The 19,467-nt window shown below is 36.2% G+C and overlaps 1 protein-coding gene across 6 annotated transcripts in view; it reads right to left on the bottom strand.

Annotated features, from left to right (window-relative positions):
* Positions 1 to 1,056: 1,056 nt before the first annotated feature.
* The window catches only part of LOC128865756 (pancreatic lipase-related protein 2), a 31,221-nt gene continuing 12,810 nt past the window's right edge, over positions 1,057 to 19,467 (bottom strand). For all 6 annotated transcript variants that reach the window (XM_054106074.1, XM_054106075.1, XM_054106076.1 and 3 more), the window contains exons 3-8: positions 14,573 to 14,672; positions 10,140 to 10,294; positions 9,338 to 9,592; positions 3,013 to 3,231; positions 2,787 to 2,940; positions 1,057 to 2,286 (exon numbers count right to left, since the gene is read on the bottom strand). In XM_054106074.1, the coding sequence (XP_053962049.1) occupies positions 1,959 to 2,286; positions 2,787 to 2,940; positions 3,013 to 3,231; positions 9,338 to 9,592; positions 10,140 to 10,294; positions 14,573 to 14,672 (1,211 nt within the window). In that variant the 3' untranslated portion in view covers positions 1,057 to 1,958. The remainder of the gene's footprint in view (positions 2,287 to 2,786; positions 2,941 to 3,012; positions 3,232 to 9,337; positions 9,593 to 10,139; positions 10,295 to 14,572; positions 14,673 to 19,467) is intronic.

Below are 19,467 nucleotides of genomic sequence, written 5' to 3'. Positions count from 1 at the left end.
CGTGCGTTCGCATTGAGTGTCGGCCACAGCTGTCGGGCGATTTTACAAGTGGATTCATTACGCGTTCTTTCATTAGCTGCTCTTACAATTTCCTCAAAGATAAGCAGTTTACAGGTTTGCAAGCGTATGCCTATATCATTGCCTATGTCCTCATCCGTCAATTTGGTGCCGATGACTCGGCCGTCTCGTTAAGAGATGTGTGGCATTTCATAGCTACCTTGCCGACCAGCGCCGACTGCTTTGCGAGGGATTTTCACCCACCCTACCTTCGAGATTTAAGCCCTCTGAGTACATGTGAATAGACTCGCCCTGTTTTATCTACCGTTCCCACTCTTCCCTCGAACGTAGGAGGGTCGTGAACGCTGTAATGGCAAGAATAGGCGGGACTGCATAGTCCACCTGTCCGGGAAGTCGTAGAAATAAAGTGTAAGTTTCAACTTGTTGGAAAATTCTATTGATTTTATATATTTCCCCCCCTGAGGGTGTTTCGTATTTCCTCCATTCAAAAAAATGTTGTGCATTTGTTATATGGAAGAAAATCTTCACATATGCAGAGAAGAAAGTCTGGTCACAAATCACATGGTAAAATTCCAACTTGCATTTTGTTAAGCTAAAATTTAATGGGCTATAATGGGGGTACTGTGTACCTAGAATCTTTCTAGAAATTCTAATTAAAAACCGTACAATTGGGATGAAAAATTTTGAAATTTTTCTGATTTTTTTCGAAAAATTTCAATTCTAGATTTCTATGGTTTTTGTTAGTCAATGAGCTCTATTTTCTATTTTCTACATAAATAATCAAGAGTAAAAGAAAAAAATTGTCAAAGCTCTCTTAAGCGCAGAATAGCGCAAGACGAGTACTGCTAGCACTGAATAGGAGCACTTTTCGGTCAAAATAAAATTCTCATTATTAATACCGCGCCTTATTTTTTTGATAATTTTTTTTGCAATAATTTGAAAAATTCACTTTGACGATATGGAAGAAAAAAATCCAGATTCATAAAAAATTTTATTTACAGAAATTTAAGTTTTCCTTATGAAGGCTTATATAAATTTGTATATATAAATACAATCATATTTCGCACTTAATCTATGTATTATAAATAAATATATCATTTCCTGGAACATATTTACTTGCTACTAAAAGCTTATATGACTAATTAATGTACTATTTTATTTACATTTTTGCCTTTTCTGAATTTTTTTCTTAAATACTTCGTATATTTAGACAACTCGCTTCATGATTTTACTATTTTATCTAAATATTCTAAAAGTTTTAAAACTAAAGTCCTACTGTAACCTTTACAGCTTTACTTTACATCAAATTAAATTTACAATATTCCAATATGAATTTTTACAGCACCACTATTGTCGTTTTATGGCTTTTCAGCCTATTATTCACTCTTGTCAGACTGTCATCATCATTCATCAAATCCTAGTTACTAAGTAGTTTTCTTACTTTTTGGCATCAACATTTGAAAAGTGTTAACTTAAATATTTGCGCTGCTGAAAATCGTAGCAATTTATATTTTCAGCAACACAACCCCCACCCTAATTTACCCATTGCTGCATCTCCATCAGCATCATCTTACTGTTTGCTAAGTCCTTCGAATCCTTTTGACTGCAAGTACAAAATGATTACATGCCTCTGCTCCCGCTTCTGTATTTGCCACCTCTGCCATTGCTATTGCCTCAGCTGTTTGAGTGTAGCTCAGCTGTTGGCTGCGACCGCGGCTTTATGCGCGCACTGAAAGCAAATCTGTTCAAATCTCCTCAAATTCACTCTGGACATTATTGCGTTGTTGCTGCAAAACAGCTGCGCCTACAATAGCCTTGTGGCCAACCACACCCCAAACCCCACACACACCCGCTACACCCCACTGGCCAGAAGCTGCTCGCTAATGCATCTGCCTTTAACTATCTGTATTTTTTTCGAAGGAGTTGTACTTGTTGTTGCATTAGATTGCTTTTGTTCGCGTTGTTCTCGCTTTTGTTGTTGCTGTTGTTTCTCTTTTTATTGTTTTCGCTGCTCTTGCTGCTGTTGGTGTTGGCGCCTTCGCCACTGTTGATATTCTTGTCGCCGCTTTTGTATGTCTTGTTCTCCTCAAGGTATTGCTGTCATGGCCTCGAGTGCCATTAATTTTCTCGACAGCTGGCAGCATGGGCAACGCAGCAACAGCCTCTGATGTTGTTGCTATTTCGCTTGGGGATGTCGGCGCTGTCGCTTCGGCATCGCGGCCGTAAGGTGGCTTATCATTTGTTTCCAAAAAGAATTTACCACGCAATCTGAAGTGAGGACGAAAAGAGTGTCAAAACTTAATGTATTAGTTGTGAATTAAATAGAAAAAATGTATAACAGAGAGGAGGCTATTTTGAAAATCAAGAAGAAGACGAGAAAAGCATTAAAGTTAGGGAAAAGAATACATTTGAGATGGGAATTCATAGTGCGTACTAAGGCTGTGATTTGGCAGGTAATTGACAGTATCTTAGGTGCGTTGACAGCACTTGAATGAGAGTGATGATGAGAAGGGAGGGATGAGGGGTGGAAAGATAGAAAATCAGAAGACATTTTTACTATGAGTCAAAAGTAACGATTTTCGAGTTATCATTTCTCGTTTTTTGATTTGTGAATTGTTATTAAGGATTTAGTAGTACCGCCGTAAGAATTTAGTATTTATTTGTTATTAAATATTTGAGTATTGCCTTTTATGATCTATAACTAAAAATGATTCATAATTCAGTACTTTAAGAAGCCTTAGAATCTCTCAAAGAAACGTCTCACTAACCTTTGATCCGCCGCTATGCCCATAAACGCTCGTCCATTGCCGTCCTTGCATCTACCAAATTGCTCCGTTGGCTCACAGCTGTCCACCGGGAAAGCATATGGTCTATTTATAGACTCTACAAAGTATTCCCAAGCGCGTTGGTGACTGCAACCAACTTGAAAAACCAAAAATCAAATATCAGCAAATTATCAAAAGAGCAGGGGAAAAATCTCCTCCTCCTACTTACTCAGTATGCCCAACCAACGATTGTTGGCTATCTCTTGCCTAGCACAACCCGGTTGTAAGGGTCGCCCGCCATTGGGATAGAAATCTGCATGACCCATTTCCTCCGGATTGCCGAGTATACCGCCGTCAGTGTGTATAATATCGACAAAGCGTGCGTCGGTGTGGGTCAAGTGGCGATTGCCGCTGTCTACCTCGAAAAGCGGTAGAGGTGGATCGAGACCTGAAAATGGTTGAGTGGAAAGATAAAAATATTAAATAAATTTATGTTAAATATAAAATTTTTTATTTCGAATTTACTTCATTCCCTTATATCAAAGTAATATAAGAAAAAAAATATAATTAAAATATTTTTTAATACATTTTTTTGTCGTCGTTCTTTATAGTTGAAAGAGAATTGGTATTATTTTCGAAAAAATTATTAAATTAATTTTTGAATTTCAAAATTTAGAGGTTGCAAGGTTAGGTTAGGTTGACTAGACTAATCTCACATTGTGCATTTAAGTCTTAAGTTCCATCTGTGGACTATGAGAAAAATAATATATATATATATATATGTATACATATTATAAGTAATTTAGTAAATATTCTCAACGTCAAAAGCAAATGTACACCCCATATTGATAAGCTTTGACTATTTATGAAATTATTTTAAATTATTAAATTATTATTATTATTATTATTATTATTATTATTATATGTAAAGCAAAGTTCCGAACTTTGTATAAAAATTGTAAAACTTCGGCCAATTTTCATCAAGATTTCAAACTTTTTTCTCACAAGTTTTAGAAAAATTTCGGTAAGCAGTTTTATAGATCATTAAATTTTGGTATAATAAAGTTCAAATTTGAAATGGTTCAAAAATTGCGTTGATTTTTGGCAATTTTTTCTGCTGACGATGTTGGGTGTTTTTGCATATAAAAAATGTTGAGTATACGTTAAATGCAGAAAATACACAAGATAGCGACCGAAAAAAATTCTCAAAAATCAGTGTAATTTTTGGCCTACTTGAAACTTGTACTTTATTGTCCCAAAATTTAATGAAATTTAAATTTGCATACTTGAAATTTTTTCAGAAATTCTCAGTAAAAGTTTGAAATTTTGATGAAAAATTGCCGAGTATGCAAATTTATACTAATAGGACTATGAATAAGTTCGTGCGGTTTTTTTTCGAAATTTGAAACTTTATTGACGTAAAATGGTTACAAATTTAATATTCAAAATATTGTCCATCGCTTACTACTACTTTTTCCCATCTTTCTGGCAATTCACGGATTCCCTTTGTGAAAAATTCGGTCGGTTTTGCCGCAATCCACGAATCGATCCATTTTTTGACTTCATCGTAATTACGGAAGTGCTGGTCAGCCAGGCCATGTTGCATCGATCGGAAGAGATAGTAATCGGATGGCGCAAGGTCTGGACTATACGGCGGGTGGGGTAGGACATCCCATTTGAGCGTTTCTAAGTATGTTTTGACCACTTGTGCAACATGTGGCCGAGCATTGTCATGTTGCAAAATAACTTTGTCGTGTCTATCGGCGTATTGCGGCCGTTTTTCTCGCAGTGCTCGGCTCAAATGCATCAATTGTCGTCGGTAGACATCCCCCGTAATCGTTTCATTCGGTTTCAGCAGCTCATAATACACAACACCCAGCTGGTCCCACCAGATACACAGCATAACCTTCAGGCCATGAATATTCTGCGCCGATGTCGATGTTGAAGCATGGCCAGGGTATCCATACGTTGCCCGACGTTTTGGATTGTCGTAATGGACCCACTTTTCATCGCCAGTCACAATTCGATGCAAAAAACCCTTTCCTTTGTGCCGTTGAAGCAGTTGTTCGCATGCCATAAAACGGCGTTCAACGTCTCTTGGCTTCAATTCATACGGCACCCAATGGCCTACCTTTCGGATCATTCCCATGGCTTTTAAACGTTTGGAAATGGTTGATTGATCAACTCCCAAAGTTTTTGCAACCTCTTCTTGCGTTTGAGCCGGATCTTGATCGAGCAATTCCTCCAATTCGGTATCCATGAACTTTGGCGGCGCACCCTCGCGTTCTTCGTCTTCCAAGCCAAAATCACCACTTTTAAAGCGTGCAAACCACTTCTGGCACGTTCGCTCAGATAGAGCATGCTCACCATAAACTTCCACCAAGATACGATGACTTTCGGCTGCTTTTTTCTTCATATTAAAATAATGAAGAAGAATTCCCCGCAAAAACACATTATTTGGCACGAAATTCGACATTTTCAAGTGTGGTAAAAATATTGTTGTTTACGCTTCAAATAAAAAACTTATACTGACGTTTGTGCCTTACGACAGTAGCTCTCCAATGAATGTTTGGAAATGTGGATCGATGGAATAATAATCAAGTTACGCCATCTGTTGTAAAACCGCACGAACTTATAAATAGACCTATTACATCATTGAATTTTGGTATAATAAAACTCAAATTTTAAGTGGTCAAAAAATCGCGTTTTTTTATATAAAAAAAAATATGAGGCAGGCGTTAATTGCAGAAAATACACAAGATAGCGACCGAAAAAAACTCTCAAAAACCAGTGTGATTTTGACCAGTTGAATCTAGCATTTTACTGTACCAAAATTTCATGAGCAGCCATAAAATGACATACTTGAAATTTTTTGATGGAAATTTTCCGCATTTCTCGAAATTTTGCACAAAAACCTTTTTTTGGCCATATGGTTTTTGTAGGACTATGAACTATATTTTTGTATAAAATTAATTAAAACTAAAAAATAAATAAGTAGATAGTGAAAACTTGTCAATATATGGTCCACATTTCTTCTGAACTTGACTGTAAGTTTTTTTTTTGCAAAATAACGAAATTTTCTCGCCTCGCTTATAAAAATATCTGTTTATCAGAAGTATGGAATATTACAATATTTTTGAGGAAAATTTGGTCGTTTTTAAATTTTTTCACTTTTTAATACCAAACGGAATATTGCAGGAAAAGGTTTTGGAAAAACTATTAGATTTTTGTTAGCCAAATAATGAAGCTATTATTTTACCCTTAAAAATAATGGTTATTTTATTGAAAAAAATTACAATTAATTACAATAACAATTAAAATAATACAACAAACATTCTAAAAAAAATTTAAAAACATTTGAAAAAATTACAAAATTTAAAATATTAATTTATTAATTTTTGTTATTAATTTATAATACAATAAAAATTAAAATAAATATATAGAAATTAAAAATATTACAATATTTAAAACTAATAATTAAAAAGGTTAAATTTACAAAAAAATCTAAAAAAATATTGAAATTAAAGAAATTATTTAAAAATAATAATTGAAAAGCAATTAAAATTTAAAATATTGTTATAGTTATTGCTGTTTATTAATTAATTCTTTGAAATGTTTTCTTTATTATTTTAAATGTTTTTTTTTATTTTTTAATCTTGGAAAATTAAAGCTCTTATATAATTTTTTTTTTTCTTTTTCATGTTCATGTTTTTTTGTAATTTCATATAAATGAAAAAAAATTAAAAAAAAAATGAATTTAATTACAATACCTCACAAATATATTTTTTTTATGATTACCAATATTTGCCTTCCCTAACTCATCAGAATTTGTCATACAAAATTCACGCCTCGATCACTGCGACTTTGAACAAACTATTAAGGTAAAAAAAATTACTCAGCAACAGAAAATTTTCCAAAAACTTCAACTATAACTATTAAGCATGTATAGATGTGTGTTTACTTTTTTCATTTTTTGCTAGTTCCCCTACATTTTATTTACTCTGCTTGAAAATGCATTTGCCACCTTAATGTTATGCTAATTCATTCTGTGAACTAAACAAGCATTTACATTCACAAATATGAGAAGTAAATTTGCATATTTATAAACTGTTGTAAATCTTCGTTTGGCAAGTTCACTTCTAATATTTGTTATATGCAAATTTAGTAAAATTTATAAAATTCTGGGAATACTTTTGCATTCAGTATTTACGCAATTTTGACTATGTATGAGTATACGCATAAATGAATTTCTTTATTTAAATGCTCAAGGAAATTATGAATAAAAATACAAAGATTCTGGTGGTTCAAGGGGGCTGATGCTCAAAGGGAACTTGAAGTTGATGTGTAAATTTAAATAAAAAATTGGCTCTCAAAATTGTTTAACAAAATTATTAAACGAATAATATTTTAACCTTTTCTATGGAGGTTGAATTAGTTTTAAAGGTTTTTTTCGAAGATTTGGGGCTTTATTGTGAAAAAACGGTACAAAATATTTTATTCGAAGTATTGGCCATCGCTAGCTACAACTTTCGCCCATCTTTCGGGCAATTTCCGGATGTCGTTTCTCCAAAATTCTGGCCGCTGCTTGGCTATCCATGACTCAACCCATATTTTGGTAGCCTCGTACGAGGAGAACCGCTGGTCCACCAAATCGAGACTCATATGCCGGAACAAATGATAATCGGAGGGAGCTATGTCTGGACTATACGGCGGGTGGGGTAACACTTCCCAGCCAAGCGTTCCAAGGTATTTTTTGACAGCTTGAGCAACATGCGGCCGAGCGTTGTCATGTTGCAAAATAACCTTGTCGTGCCTTTTTACCGTTTCCGGCCGTTTTTCTTTCAATGCCCGGCTTAAACGCATCAATTGCAGCCGGTAACGATCCCCCGTGATTGTTTCACCCGGTTGGAGCAGCTCAAAATATACGACGCCGACCTGATCCCACCAAATGCAGAGCATGATTTTCTTGCCGTGAATAATCTGCTTGGCCGTCGACGTTGATGCGTGGCCGGGCAAACCCCATGATTTTTTGCGTTTTGGGTTATCGTAGTGGATCCATTTTTCGTCGCCAGTCACCACCCGATGCAAAAAACCCTTCCGATTTTGTCGCTCGATCAGCAATTCGCACGTAAAAAGTCGCCGTTCGACGTCGCGCAGCTTCAACTCGTACGGGACCCAATGTCCTTGCTTTTGGATCATTCCCATCGCTTTTAGACGCTTGCAAACGGTTGATTTATCAACGCCCAATGATTCAGCAAGCTCTTCTTGGGTTTGGCACGAGTCCTCGTTTACCAATTCCCCCAATTCCGCGTCCTCGAACTTTTTGGGCTGGCCAAGACGCTCCTTGTCTTCGGTGTGAAAATCACCACCAGTACTCACATGTTGAAATCGACGGAGTATGGTCTAGGTAGGCCTCCTGCAGCAATTCACGGGCTTGGGCTGTATTTTTTTTCAAATTGAAGCAGAAAAGCAAAGCTTCCCGCAAATTGCGTTTCGACGGCACGAAAGTTGACATATTCGGAGCACTGCGTTGTTTATACTTCAGCGAAATGACAGATACTGATAAACAAAGCCTAGGGATGAGGCTTTGTCATGAATATATATTCAGTATTGCCAACGCGATAAAGTGATAAACTTTAAAACTAATTCAACCTCCCAATACATAAAAAGTGAAGTTGACATTTTTTCCTTTTTTAATTTTTATTATAAAAAACTCTAATATTATTATTCTATTTTTCTTTCTAAAAGATTCTTAATTTTTCAGACTTATAAAATAATTTTCACCTATTTTCGGCCGCCGTAGCCGAATGGGTTGGTGCGCGACTACCATTCGGAATTCACAGAGAGAACGTTCGAATCTCGGTGAATCACCAAAATTAAGAAAAACATTTTTCTAATAGCGGTCGCCCCTCGGCAGGCAATGGCAAACCTTCGAGTGTACTTCTGCCATGAAAAAGCTTCTCATTAAAGGTGTACGCGCCAATTATTGTATATATATATATATTTTAATAAAAAGCAATTTTTTTTTAATATTACCGTCAGAAATTCAAAATTGTTCAGTAAGACTATAATTTAAATAAAACTATAGTTTAAAATAAATAATATATTGTAAGTAAATTGAACATTTTTAAATTCAAAACAAATTTCGATTTTTGATTTTGTTTATTTCCAAAATATTTCTAGCTCCTCTTTAATATTTCAATTTTTTTCTTTCTAAAATATTCTTAATTTTTCAATCTCACGAAAAATATTTTCACCTCTTTTTAATAAAAAGTTATTTTTCATTTTTTTTAATTATTTTCGCTCTTAGCTTCACAGCCTGTGGTGGACCATAGCTTAATCAATAATCCACTATTGCCAACATAAATTCAAAAATGATTAACGAGGTTATTACCAAAATAATATTTTAAAATAAAAATCAAAAGTAAATTTTAAATTTTTTAAATACAACAAAATATTCCAATGTTTGTATTTCTTAAAATCCTTCCCTTTTTATTAAAAAGTAATTTAAAAAAATGTCCAGCAAAATTTCCACTTCCCCCCTCTTCACTCACCGGTTATCCTTGGCAAGACCACACCCCACTCCAACAATTGTTTGCCCACAAAACCTGCCACCTCGGCGCCCAAACTGAAACCAATCACATGAATGAGTCGCGTTTGATAGCCACTCGCGACAAGAAAACGCAAAAAACGCGCGATGAAACGCGCCGCCACCGGCAAATTTTCGACAGCATTTGTATACCAAGGCAACGCCGTCATGGGACTCCAATCGACGAGGATGACATTGTAATTGCCCGATTTCAAAAAGGCTGCAAAGTAAATGAGAACAAAAAATCGAATTACAAGTGACTGGGGCAAGGAAATGAGGTAGAAAGTATTAAAAACAGATTGGCGGATAGCAAAAGCACTGAAAACCCATTAAAATGGCCGTTTAAATGGGGTGACAGATGTATATGAAGTATGAGTACATGAAAAGTGTATCTAAATAGTGACTAGGCCTTCCCCAGTCAACGCCTTCATCAAGCGCTGATCCTGCAAAACTCAGTCATAGCGCCAAAAAGCAATTTATGTTTGCATTTCATTTCATTTCACTTCACATTTCGGATTTTGATTTTCATTCATTGATTGCAATTCAATTTGAATGCGATTTTAATTTGACAACGAGGACGGAAGTAATCGTCGATTGCTGAAATATGAACGTATACAAGAGCGCCTACAGCTTGGCCAATCACTTAACACGAATGGACGCCATGGACGGACGAACGACGTGGTGTTTACGTTTTGCGCTTTAGCTTTTCTACTCCTCACTGCCCTCGCTTAATGACTTCTCACTCACTCATCCATTCATTCACTCACCATCCTTCAGTTGTTGGCTGCTCTGATTGTCACCGATGGCCGATTCTGAGAAGCCATGCAAATAGAAAGCTAACGGTTGTTGCAAATCGAAATTACTTTTAGCCAACCGACGTTCATCGGCCAGGTAGAGATTTTGTGATTTTTGCGGATTTTTGCTGCAAAAGAAAAATTAAAAAGATAGTTAGGAAAAGTTAAGTAAAAAAGCACATATTTTTTACAAGGGCACACGAGCTTTTTGGCAGGAATTGCCAACGATTTTTATTCTTCATGATTCATATTATATAATTTGAATTAATTTCCAGGTCAAAGATGGCGAGTTTTGGTATTCAGTAGTGTTCGAGTTGAAGGCATTCAACATTAGCGTATTATATGAATAGCATCTTTCTTCCCCAATCGAAATTATGATATCCCAACGTAGGTTTTGGGCTCGCATTATTCGTTTTTCAAGTTTAGACAGTGAAAAATTTGCGTTAAAGTATTTTAAACTAAACGAGCTTTAATAAGTTACTTGCATAATTAATTTCATATAACAAACTAAATTGAACTTCTGGCTATCATTTAATATGTGCCGACCCTTCGTATAAAAAGTTCCCTCCAGTCTTAAAGGACGCAGGTATAAGCATCAAACGACTTCTCTGGGCAGAGCTATGACCTAGATTATTTTTACTACCCGATCTCCTAATTCTTGTTTTTATCAGGATTCCCCCAATATCAATATCCCTCTTGTTTACGCTCTTTTATGTTTGCAACGTTAGTTAAACTGCCAAAGATAACATCGACAATGCTTGCTAATGCGTCTCCAGCAAAAGCTAAACTTAGCTCGTCTTAATAGGCTTCAAGAGGGTGGATCCGTTAATACATCGTGCATATGTTTTAATGGCTCCTTAAACCTAATTCTTGATTTGTCTTCTACGTACAAGAAAAGAATAAAGGTTCCCTTGGCTACATATGGTATGTTCTTTGGTTCTATGGTCTTTGAAAGGTGGACCTTGGTGGGTGATAGAATCCGGCTCAGCGAGAGTTAGACGAGAAGAGTTTCTGACGCTACGACCTTCTGGCCATGTGCGGATCGGAGACGTTTGAGGTGGAAACGTCTCAGCACCTACTCCTCAACTGCGTTGCCTTTGCGAGACTAAGTTTTTAGTTATTACCTATTAGCTCCGCCTGGATTGATATCCCATTGCTTTATTAGACTCATGCGCCAGTTTCATAATCACAAGCAGAATTTCTACTGCGCACACAATGTCGTCTTACAAATATGACTTCTGAATCATCGTCTTTCCCTTACTCTTTTTTATATAATAGTATCACTATGTACGTATTCTCAGTCGCTGTCCTAGTGAGCCTTTCTTTTACAAGGGCAGTGTTTAACCCAACCTAACCATCATCTTTTCAGATGGTTTTTCGAAGACTGTCTATTTACCGTCCGAAGTCTTGTTAAGTGAAGGATAATGAATTTTCTCCCTGCTACAATTTTTTTGTTTTGTACTCTCTAAAATTCTACTCCTCATATCCATTATCATATTGGCATAGCCCGGGGTGGGCCATTAGCTCCTTACAATACGCCACCATTCTTCTCGATAGCCGCTTTCGCTCCATGTTGTGAGATTCTCATCTTACATCTTCTACGTCTTGCCACCATCGTCGCCTTGTCCGGCCTCTCCTTCTTGTCCATCAGGATGTGCTTCAAAAACTTTTTTGGTCGCTCTTTCGCTGCTCGTTCCTAGAATGTATCCACACCACCGTAATCTTGAGACCGTATATGATATGTACCGTCCTCTAATCGTGTAGGGCTGAATATTTTTCTGAGAATTTTTCTTTCAAATCGTATCAGTAAATTCACGTCATCAACCGGTCTTATTATACCTATTACCAATAGAGCAATTAACAGCTGCCAAAGCAGCTTTCAGATTATGAGAACCTACATTCTTGGTACAACGGATTTCTGTAAGACCAAGGATATCAATTTAAATAAATTCTTCGTCACAGTATTTCCTTCCAAAGCGGAATGAGCCAACGGGCTGATTGTTGCTGATTGATTGTTCGAAAAAATGATATATAGACATCGATACAGATGGCTCAAAACTAGACAACAGAGTAGGTGAAGGGGTTTACTTCGATAAACTCGGATAATTGCAGTGTATTTCAGGCGGAAATCACTGTCATAAAAGAGGGACTTACGGTAATAAAAACGAGAGTATTATCCACAGGCGGCCGCCGTAGCCGAATGGGTTGGTGCGTGATTACCATTCGGAATTCACAGAGAGGTCGTTGGTTCGAATCTCGGTGAAGGCAAAATTAATAAAAACATTTTTCTAATAGTGGTCGCCCCTCGGCAGGCAATGGCAAACCCCCGAGTGTATTTCTGCCATGAAAAAGCTCCTCATAAAAATATCTGCCGTTCGGAGTCGGCTTGAAACTGTAGGTTCCTCCATTTGTGGAACAACATCAAGACGCACACCACAAATAGGAGGAGGAGCTCGGCCAAACACCTAACAGAAGTGTACGCGCCAATTATTTATTTATTTATTATTATCCACATATGAAGTCTTCATATACTCGGACAGTCAAGCAGCAATAAAAGCGCTAAAATTTAAAACACACTCGTCAAAAACAGTCTTAGAATGTTTTAAACTTGTAAATGACGTATCTAAATACGACAAAGTACACCTTATTTCGGTGCCAGGTCACACGAATATAGCAGGGAACCGCAAGGTAGATGAACTTGCTTGAACCGGTACAACCTCTTCAACCAGATAAGACGCTGATACCTATATCTATAGCCATTTGTAAATTACTTCTAGATAGGGAAACCATCGACAAGGTAAATAATTACAAACTGTCAAATCCTCACTACATGCAAACTAAGCAGACAGATATGGCCGCAATGGAACAGCGGTCGATCAAAAAGCTTGTTAAGATTTAACAGAGAAGCTATAAGAAAAATGATAGGGGTATTAACTGGTCATTGTTTAATAGGCAGCCACGCTGGAAGGTTAGGACTCCCGTACTTCGATATTTGCATATTAAGACAATACAGGGTGAGTGTGAAAGCTTAGCTATCAGGAGGTTGCGCACTCTTGATGCGGCATTTTTAACTAATTTAGCGCGGACATAGCGCTTCTAAAATTGACGAAGCTTTGCTGGTTTATTAAAGCTACCGGATGGCTTGGAAACGAACCCATAGGGTAAGGATAAGTTCCAGTGGTATCACAATGGACCTACGAAAGGTCTAGGGGTGTCGTTGCGACAGCCTCCCTAGCTACCTACCTACCTATTATACTTTTGTTCATCTGGAGCTTTTGTTCCTTTGACATCAAGGAAAACTTTGAATCACAGTTTGATATGGCCAAAGTATGCTTTGTTAGCTACCTAAATACGATCTTGTATTGATAAGGACGGATCCTTATTGCTAAGTACCTAAGTACTACGCCTAAGTATTTAAACTATTGCATGGACTCAAAATGTATTTCGTCTTTTCTTGGCTTTATCCTCATATCTACTGATGTAGATATTAAGATAGCTAAGCTTCGTAGTCTAAGCTCCCTAGTTAAGGTCTTTCAGTGAGTAAGACGATTATTTCGGGCATGAATAATCAAAGTTACCGCTAATACCATTCACAAAGTACTTCAATGCTTCGACGCATATACTTGTTTGCTTGCTTCCCTTAGAGTTCTCAATGGCCGATCAAAAAGTATAACAAAGGGTTGCGTGGATAGTCACATATCCGTTAACGTGGTCAGAGCAAAATAGGCCAACGCATTTGATAAGGTTTTTTGACATTGAAAGTAATTTCTTCTTATATATACGAGAAACTGCAATTCTAGAAAGGTTCCCGTTGGAGGCTCAGGTAACGCAGAGTCAGAGCAATTCATATTACCAGCATTTCTTTCCATATTTTGCGGTCCTCCAATGCGAGTTAAAATCAACTGAGCGGCTAATAACGCTAAAAATGTGGCCTTACAAAGAAATAAGAAAAGAGACCAGGCGTGGCGGAGCAAATATTTTATATCGTAACACAAAATAAGTAAAAAATTAGGAGCAATTGTATAGCACTGATGAGTCGTTCTGGCCCAGTTGATACTCTCCATACAATTTGTGATCGAAAAATTACTCATTAAAGTAGTTAAGGAAGCCATAAGAGGTAATAACCAGTTCAAATTTTTTTTTGGTTAGAAAAATATTTTTTTGCACCAGTGTGGATTTTTTTTTTTTTGGTTTGGAAGAATTTAGTGCGTATCTTGCAACTCTTCCATTTTTATTTTTTTGTTTTTAACCAGAGCCATGCAGTGCATATAGAAATACCCAATACCTGGTCTATATGTGTAAGTCCATATATATAAGTGAAATTCCTACTAAGAAATGTGTAAAGCTATGAGAATTGCGTATTTTTTCCATCCTCATTGTCCTAGTTACTTAATGGGTGTACTTACTTCGTGTAGAGCAGAAATTTAATATCTTCTCGTTCACGTATCGCACAGCAATTGGAGCAGACACCACGTGGCGCAGGACTATAGAATATTGGTGAACCAGCTGTGAAATAAAAGTAAAACGAGAACTATTACACAAGCACAAATACAAGTAAAGTGAATGTAAAAGAAATGGAAAACACATAAAACATGACAAAAAAATACAGTTGAACGAAATCGAAGTAACACATAAAGGCGAAGTAGGTGAGTTGTAGAGAGTAGCGGAAAAATTGTACACCAAACAGCGCGCATAAATACTTGTTTATGATTATGTAGGTGTATGGATGACATGAAAATATAAAAATTGCGGCTGACTTCCTCCTGCAATTGCGATATTTTCTTTATTTTATTTTTTTCAAACAGCGCGGCCACGTCTAGTCTCAGCTGTAGGTGGCGTCAAGACGGAAAAGCATAAGGGTCGGCTGGCAGACAGTTGCAGCATCATTGACATATCTACGTATGTATGTTTGTATGTATTTGTGTTGGATGTCGTGTTGCTTCTGATAAAAACCTGAACATTTTGATTTGCATTTCAGTCGCCAGTCGATGCATTCTTACGCCGTTTCTAAGATTTTCGGTCATTTCTTTTAAAAAATTACTTAAAAAAAAATAATAATAATTGGCGCGTACACTTCTGTGTTTGCCCGAGCTCCTCCTTCTATTTGTGGTGTGCGTCTTGATGTTGTTCCACAAATGGAGGGACCTACAATTTCAAGCCGACTCCGAACGGCAGATATGAAAAATGTTTTTATTAAATATTAAAAAATTACTTTGGCCGTGACAAATTGGAACCCTGAAAATATGTTCTGTGTCATATTGAACTTTAGAAAGTGTAGTAGATCAAAACATTAGCAGCCTACTTAAATTATTCATACTGTGTTCTAAAGAAAAAATATAAAATAAACTTCCCATACTATCACTATGGATCAATTTCTGGTTTATGTGCGATCTGGAGGATCAACCAAGTCTAACCTAACCTCACCTATCCGTTACAGCACTTGGCTCGTTCTGGTCAAATAAGATTAGTTATGAAAGGAGAATATTTTTTAATAAATACTATTATTCGCTTTCCTTTAATCAACTCAACATAAAATGTATACTTTTCTGCCTTTGAAATTTTTCAAACACCCAAAAACTCTACCTGGGTTCGCCCGTGACCTAGAGAGCAACTGCATGGCATATGAACTTGAGATGTAAAACCTCCTTACAAATTGTGAAACACTGCTGCTGGATATTACGGTAAACGTAGCCAAAATGGGATCTGCAAATAAATCTAGTTGTGTTCGCATTAAAAAGTGTTGATGTATTCGCTATCATCGAGGATGTTACAGGGTATTATAGGGAAAAGTGCAGAAAAACCAGACCCGAGATCCACAAGAAAAGGGATCCATCGTTTGATCTAAGTGATCCGCTGCTCCCAGTGTCAATCTATACTGCGTAAGTAAGATTTTGAAACCAAGGTAACTATGCGTTTTTAACTGACTTCGCAGACAAGCTTTCCAAAGCTCAGGACAGAACCTTTTAAAAAGAAAAAGTTGCAGTGAGCTGTGGGAGCTCCTAATCCTCGTTGTACCACAACTAAGTTTCGGTCTCTGTACTTATATGTACCATGGTCATGTGTGGATCAGAGACGTTCGAGGGAGATTCTAAGACGAACAAAGTAACAACTCTCAATGGCGGTTTGTGTCCTAACAGGATGCTGTACAATGGGCATAACTGAGGTGAACTTCAGCACAATTTCGACTTTCTTTTGCGGCAGCTATCTGGAGATGCTTAGCATAGTGCTTCAGAAGATTCTTCGCATAGTACTTCAGGGATTCAAACAAAACATGTGGCTAATCTTCCAATTCAGCGGAACAAGCACAGTATTAGAATCCCCATGATGTCTCTCATGCGAAATTGCTGTGAGCGGTTAATGTCTGAACAGTGAAAAACATTCAGAGGTACGGATTTCTTTTAACAAGCCTCTCATCGCAGCTGCGTTCGTAAGTCACGCGATCTGACTATAATCTTAGCGATCTTTGCTTCCTAAACAAGAGTTTCTCTCTCAAATGAGTTATAATTAAGAAACTCAGACTCAGAAGTTCCGGTTTATTTCAACAAGTCTCAGATCGCGGTTGTAGTCGTAAGTTATCGGGTCATTCGAGCTATAGGCTCAGCGATTTTGTCTTGTTCTAACCAATAGTTGCCCTCTTAAAAGCCTCTTTCATTCCGAAAAATCTCTCTCTTCGCAACTTATTCTGACTCTATAGCAGCCAAACCGAAAGAAGTTACATCTATTAACACTTGCAGCTCAGCCCTAGGGGCCGACGAACCAGCAGGAAGAAACTTCGCAACCCACAGTCAATATCCATATACCAAGCAGACCCCGATGTACAAACGGGATAAATGGCTCAGTGGTTCGAGTTCAGTAAACTTATGGGCATCCCAAAAATACCAGAGTATAAAATATGAAATTTAAAAAACTTTTAATGAAGATTAATAAAAAGTAAGTACTTTAACCCCTTTCATAGTCTAACCATTCCGTTTGATCAATACACCTGAAAATATATATAGCATATTTTGTTTAAATAAATCACAGTCCCTGGTGAACGCTTAATTAAATTCCCCTCTTCTGAACGTAATCCCCAAATTATTTTCATAACTCCCATTCCCCATTCCAACTAAGCTTATATTTTGCATTTGGAAATGAAATTATAAATATTTGTCATAATTATCACAGCCCAGAGTCTTCTTCTTCTTCCCTAAATGACATTATGCTCACTCGCACTTAGGCGTACGAACAGTAATGAGTGTGCACCAGCCCGTGTAATAGGCAAATTGCCAACAGACAAATTAGAAGCCATAAAACAAATACCAAGTACGAGATTTAAATTGGCTAGTCCAGAATATTTTTTAAGATTTTCAGTTTTTATTGACAATGGAATTTAGAGCAATAATTTAATTAGCTTCACTTTTTTGTTGTTATTCTCCTTAATTTAATTACTCCCAGTCATCAGAGGTCATGTTGATAATTGCATTTATTAAGCAAGTCTAATAGTATGTATTTTTAATTACAATACATACATACTTAGACTAGTGTTAGTGCGACCTTCGTATCCGAGTGGGTTCGGACGTAACTACAATTCGGTTGGTCCGCATTCAAAGTTCAATGTACATCTAATACAAAATAAAAAGTCAAATTAAGGAAAGGCGTTTGCACAAGGCAGGTAATAGACAAACCTTTGAGCGCATTTCTGCCATGGAAAAGCTTCTCAGAAATATCAACTGAAAAATTTGAAACATTACTGGTCCCTCCATTTTTCGGGTACTACCGAGGCGTACACTACAAGAACAGGATGTAATAAAGGATATAACATAACGTATACTAGTGTTGTCAAACCCGAAATTTCAGGATTTTGGAATTCGGGATTTCATTATTTTTTAGGAACTATCGAAGCGTATACAACAAAAACAGGATATAATAAAGTATTTTCGCACCAGTAACATATATTAGGGATGGCAATCCCGAAACTTCAGAATTATGAAATCTCGGAATTTCAGTATTTTTTTCGCCCTACCGAGGCGTGCACTACAAAATCAGGATATAATAAAGGATATACGTGCCAATAACATATATTAGTGCTATCAGTCCCGAAATTTCGAGATTATAATATCTCGGGATATCAGTATTTTTTTATTATAAAGTAAATTGGATCTAAGAGCTAATTATATAAATATATTATGCATGTATGTACATATGTGTATTAGGGATGTCAAACCCGGAAGTCCCTAGTCACTTAATCTAGGGAATTTGGTATTACTTGCATATCGAATATATCAGGAATGCCTAGTAGGACCTTATTAACCTTTTCAAGTTTCAGTATTGGAAAGATTTGTAATAAAATCTTGTTGAAAACGGATTTACATAAACCAAATTACGGAATTTTCCACTTTGGACGTGCAGAAAAGTAACAAAGGCGTGAAGTATTACCAATTATTTTATTTGATACTACAACCTTGACCAAAATAATAGAAACGATATATTCTGCCCAATTGTAACCGCGTGCCCTTTACATTTTAATATTTATTATTATTTTATAAAAATATACATATATATAAAATAATATAAATCAGAGTTTCCCACTTTGCACAAGATCTATAACATTTTTAAAAATTTTCGTAAAAATGTAATCAAAACTTTATATATTTTATAATGTATTTTAATTTGCTAAAAAATAATTAAAACCAAAAAAAATACAGGTGGCAAAACCTGTTCAAAAATATTTTAGCAATAGAGTGGATTAAGATAGCTTGACAACCCCTTTGCCCCTTTTGATAGTTCTATAATAATTTATATAATTTAAAATAACCTAAAATGCATAATTTAAAGTATGTGGCAACCTCACCATTGACAAAACCTATATATCTAGATAAAGCTTTTCAAATAACCGTTTGTTACCTACGCATTGTATTTTAAACATTTCAAATAACTAAAACAAAACAATAGTTGGAGCTTACACCCTCTTTAGGTAACTAATAAACAAATTTGCATTTACAATTAAATGGCAACTCTATGGAAAGATTTTCTGAATTAAAGCTACGAATAATACCTCCCATTTGATGCACGTATTGAATTTTGTTAACTTTTTTAACTTTTGAAATAATTTGAAAAAGGTAGCAACCTTGTGCGAGAATAACGCATCGTATATAAGTCAAGAAGTGAAATATTCTCTGACTAGAAACTTTTGTCATCCAAATCAGTAGAGCTCTTACCAAGAAATCATCAAATGGATGCATTTACATTAGGGTGACAATTCAAAAACAAATCTATCAGATTCAAATTCCCAATTTTTTTCATGAAAATTTGTTTCTTTATT

This window comes from Anastrepha ludens, chromosome 6, assembly GCF_028408465.1.
Source record: "Anastrepha ludens isolate Willacy chromosome 6, idAnaLude1.1, whole genome shotgun sequence".
Classification (NCBI taxonomy): Eukaryota; Metazoa; Arthropoda; class Insecta; order Diptera; family Tephritidae; genus Anastrepha; species Anastrepha ludens.
Note: the sequence above shows the minus strand (reverse complement) of the source record. Positions and strands in the feature narration are given on the sequence as shown.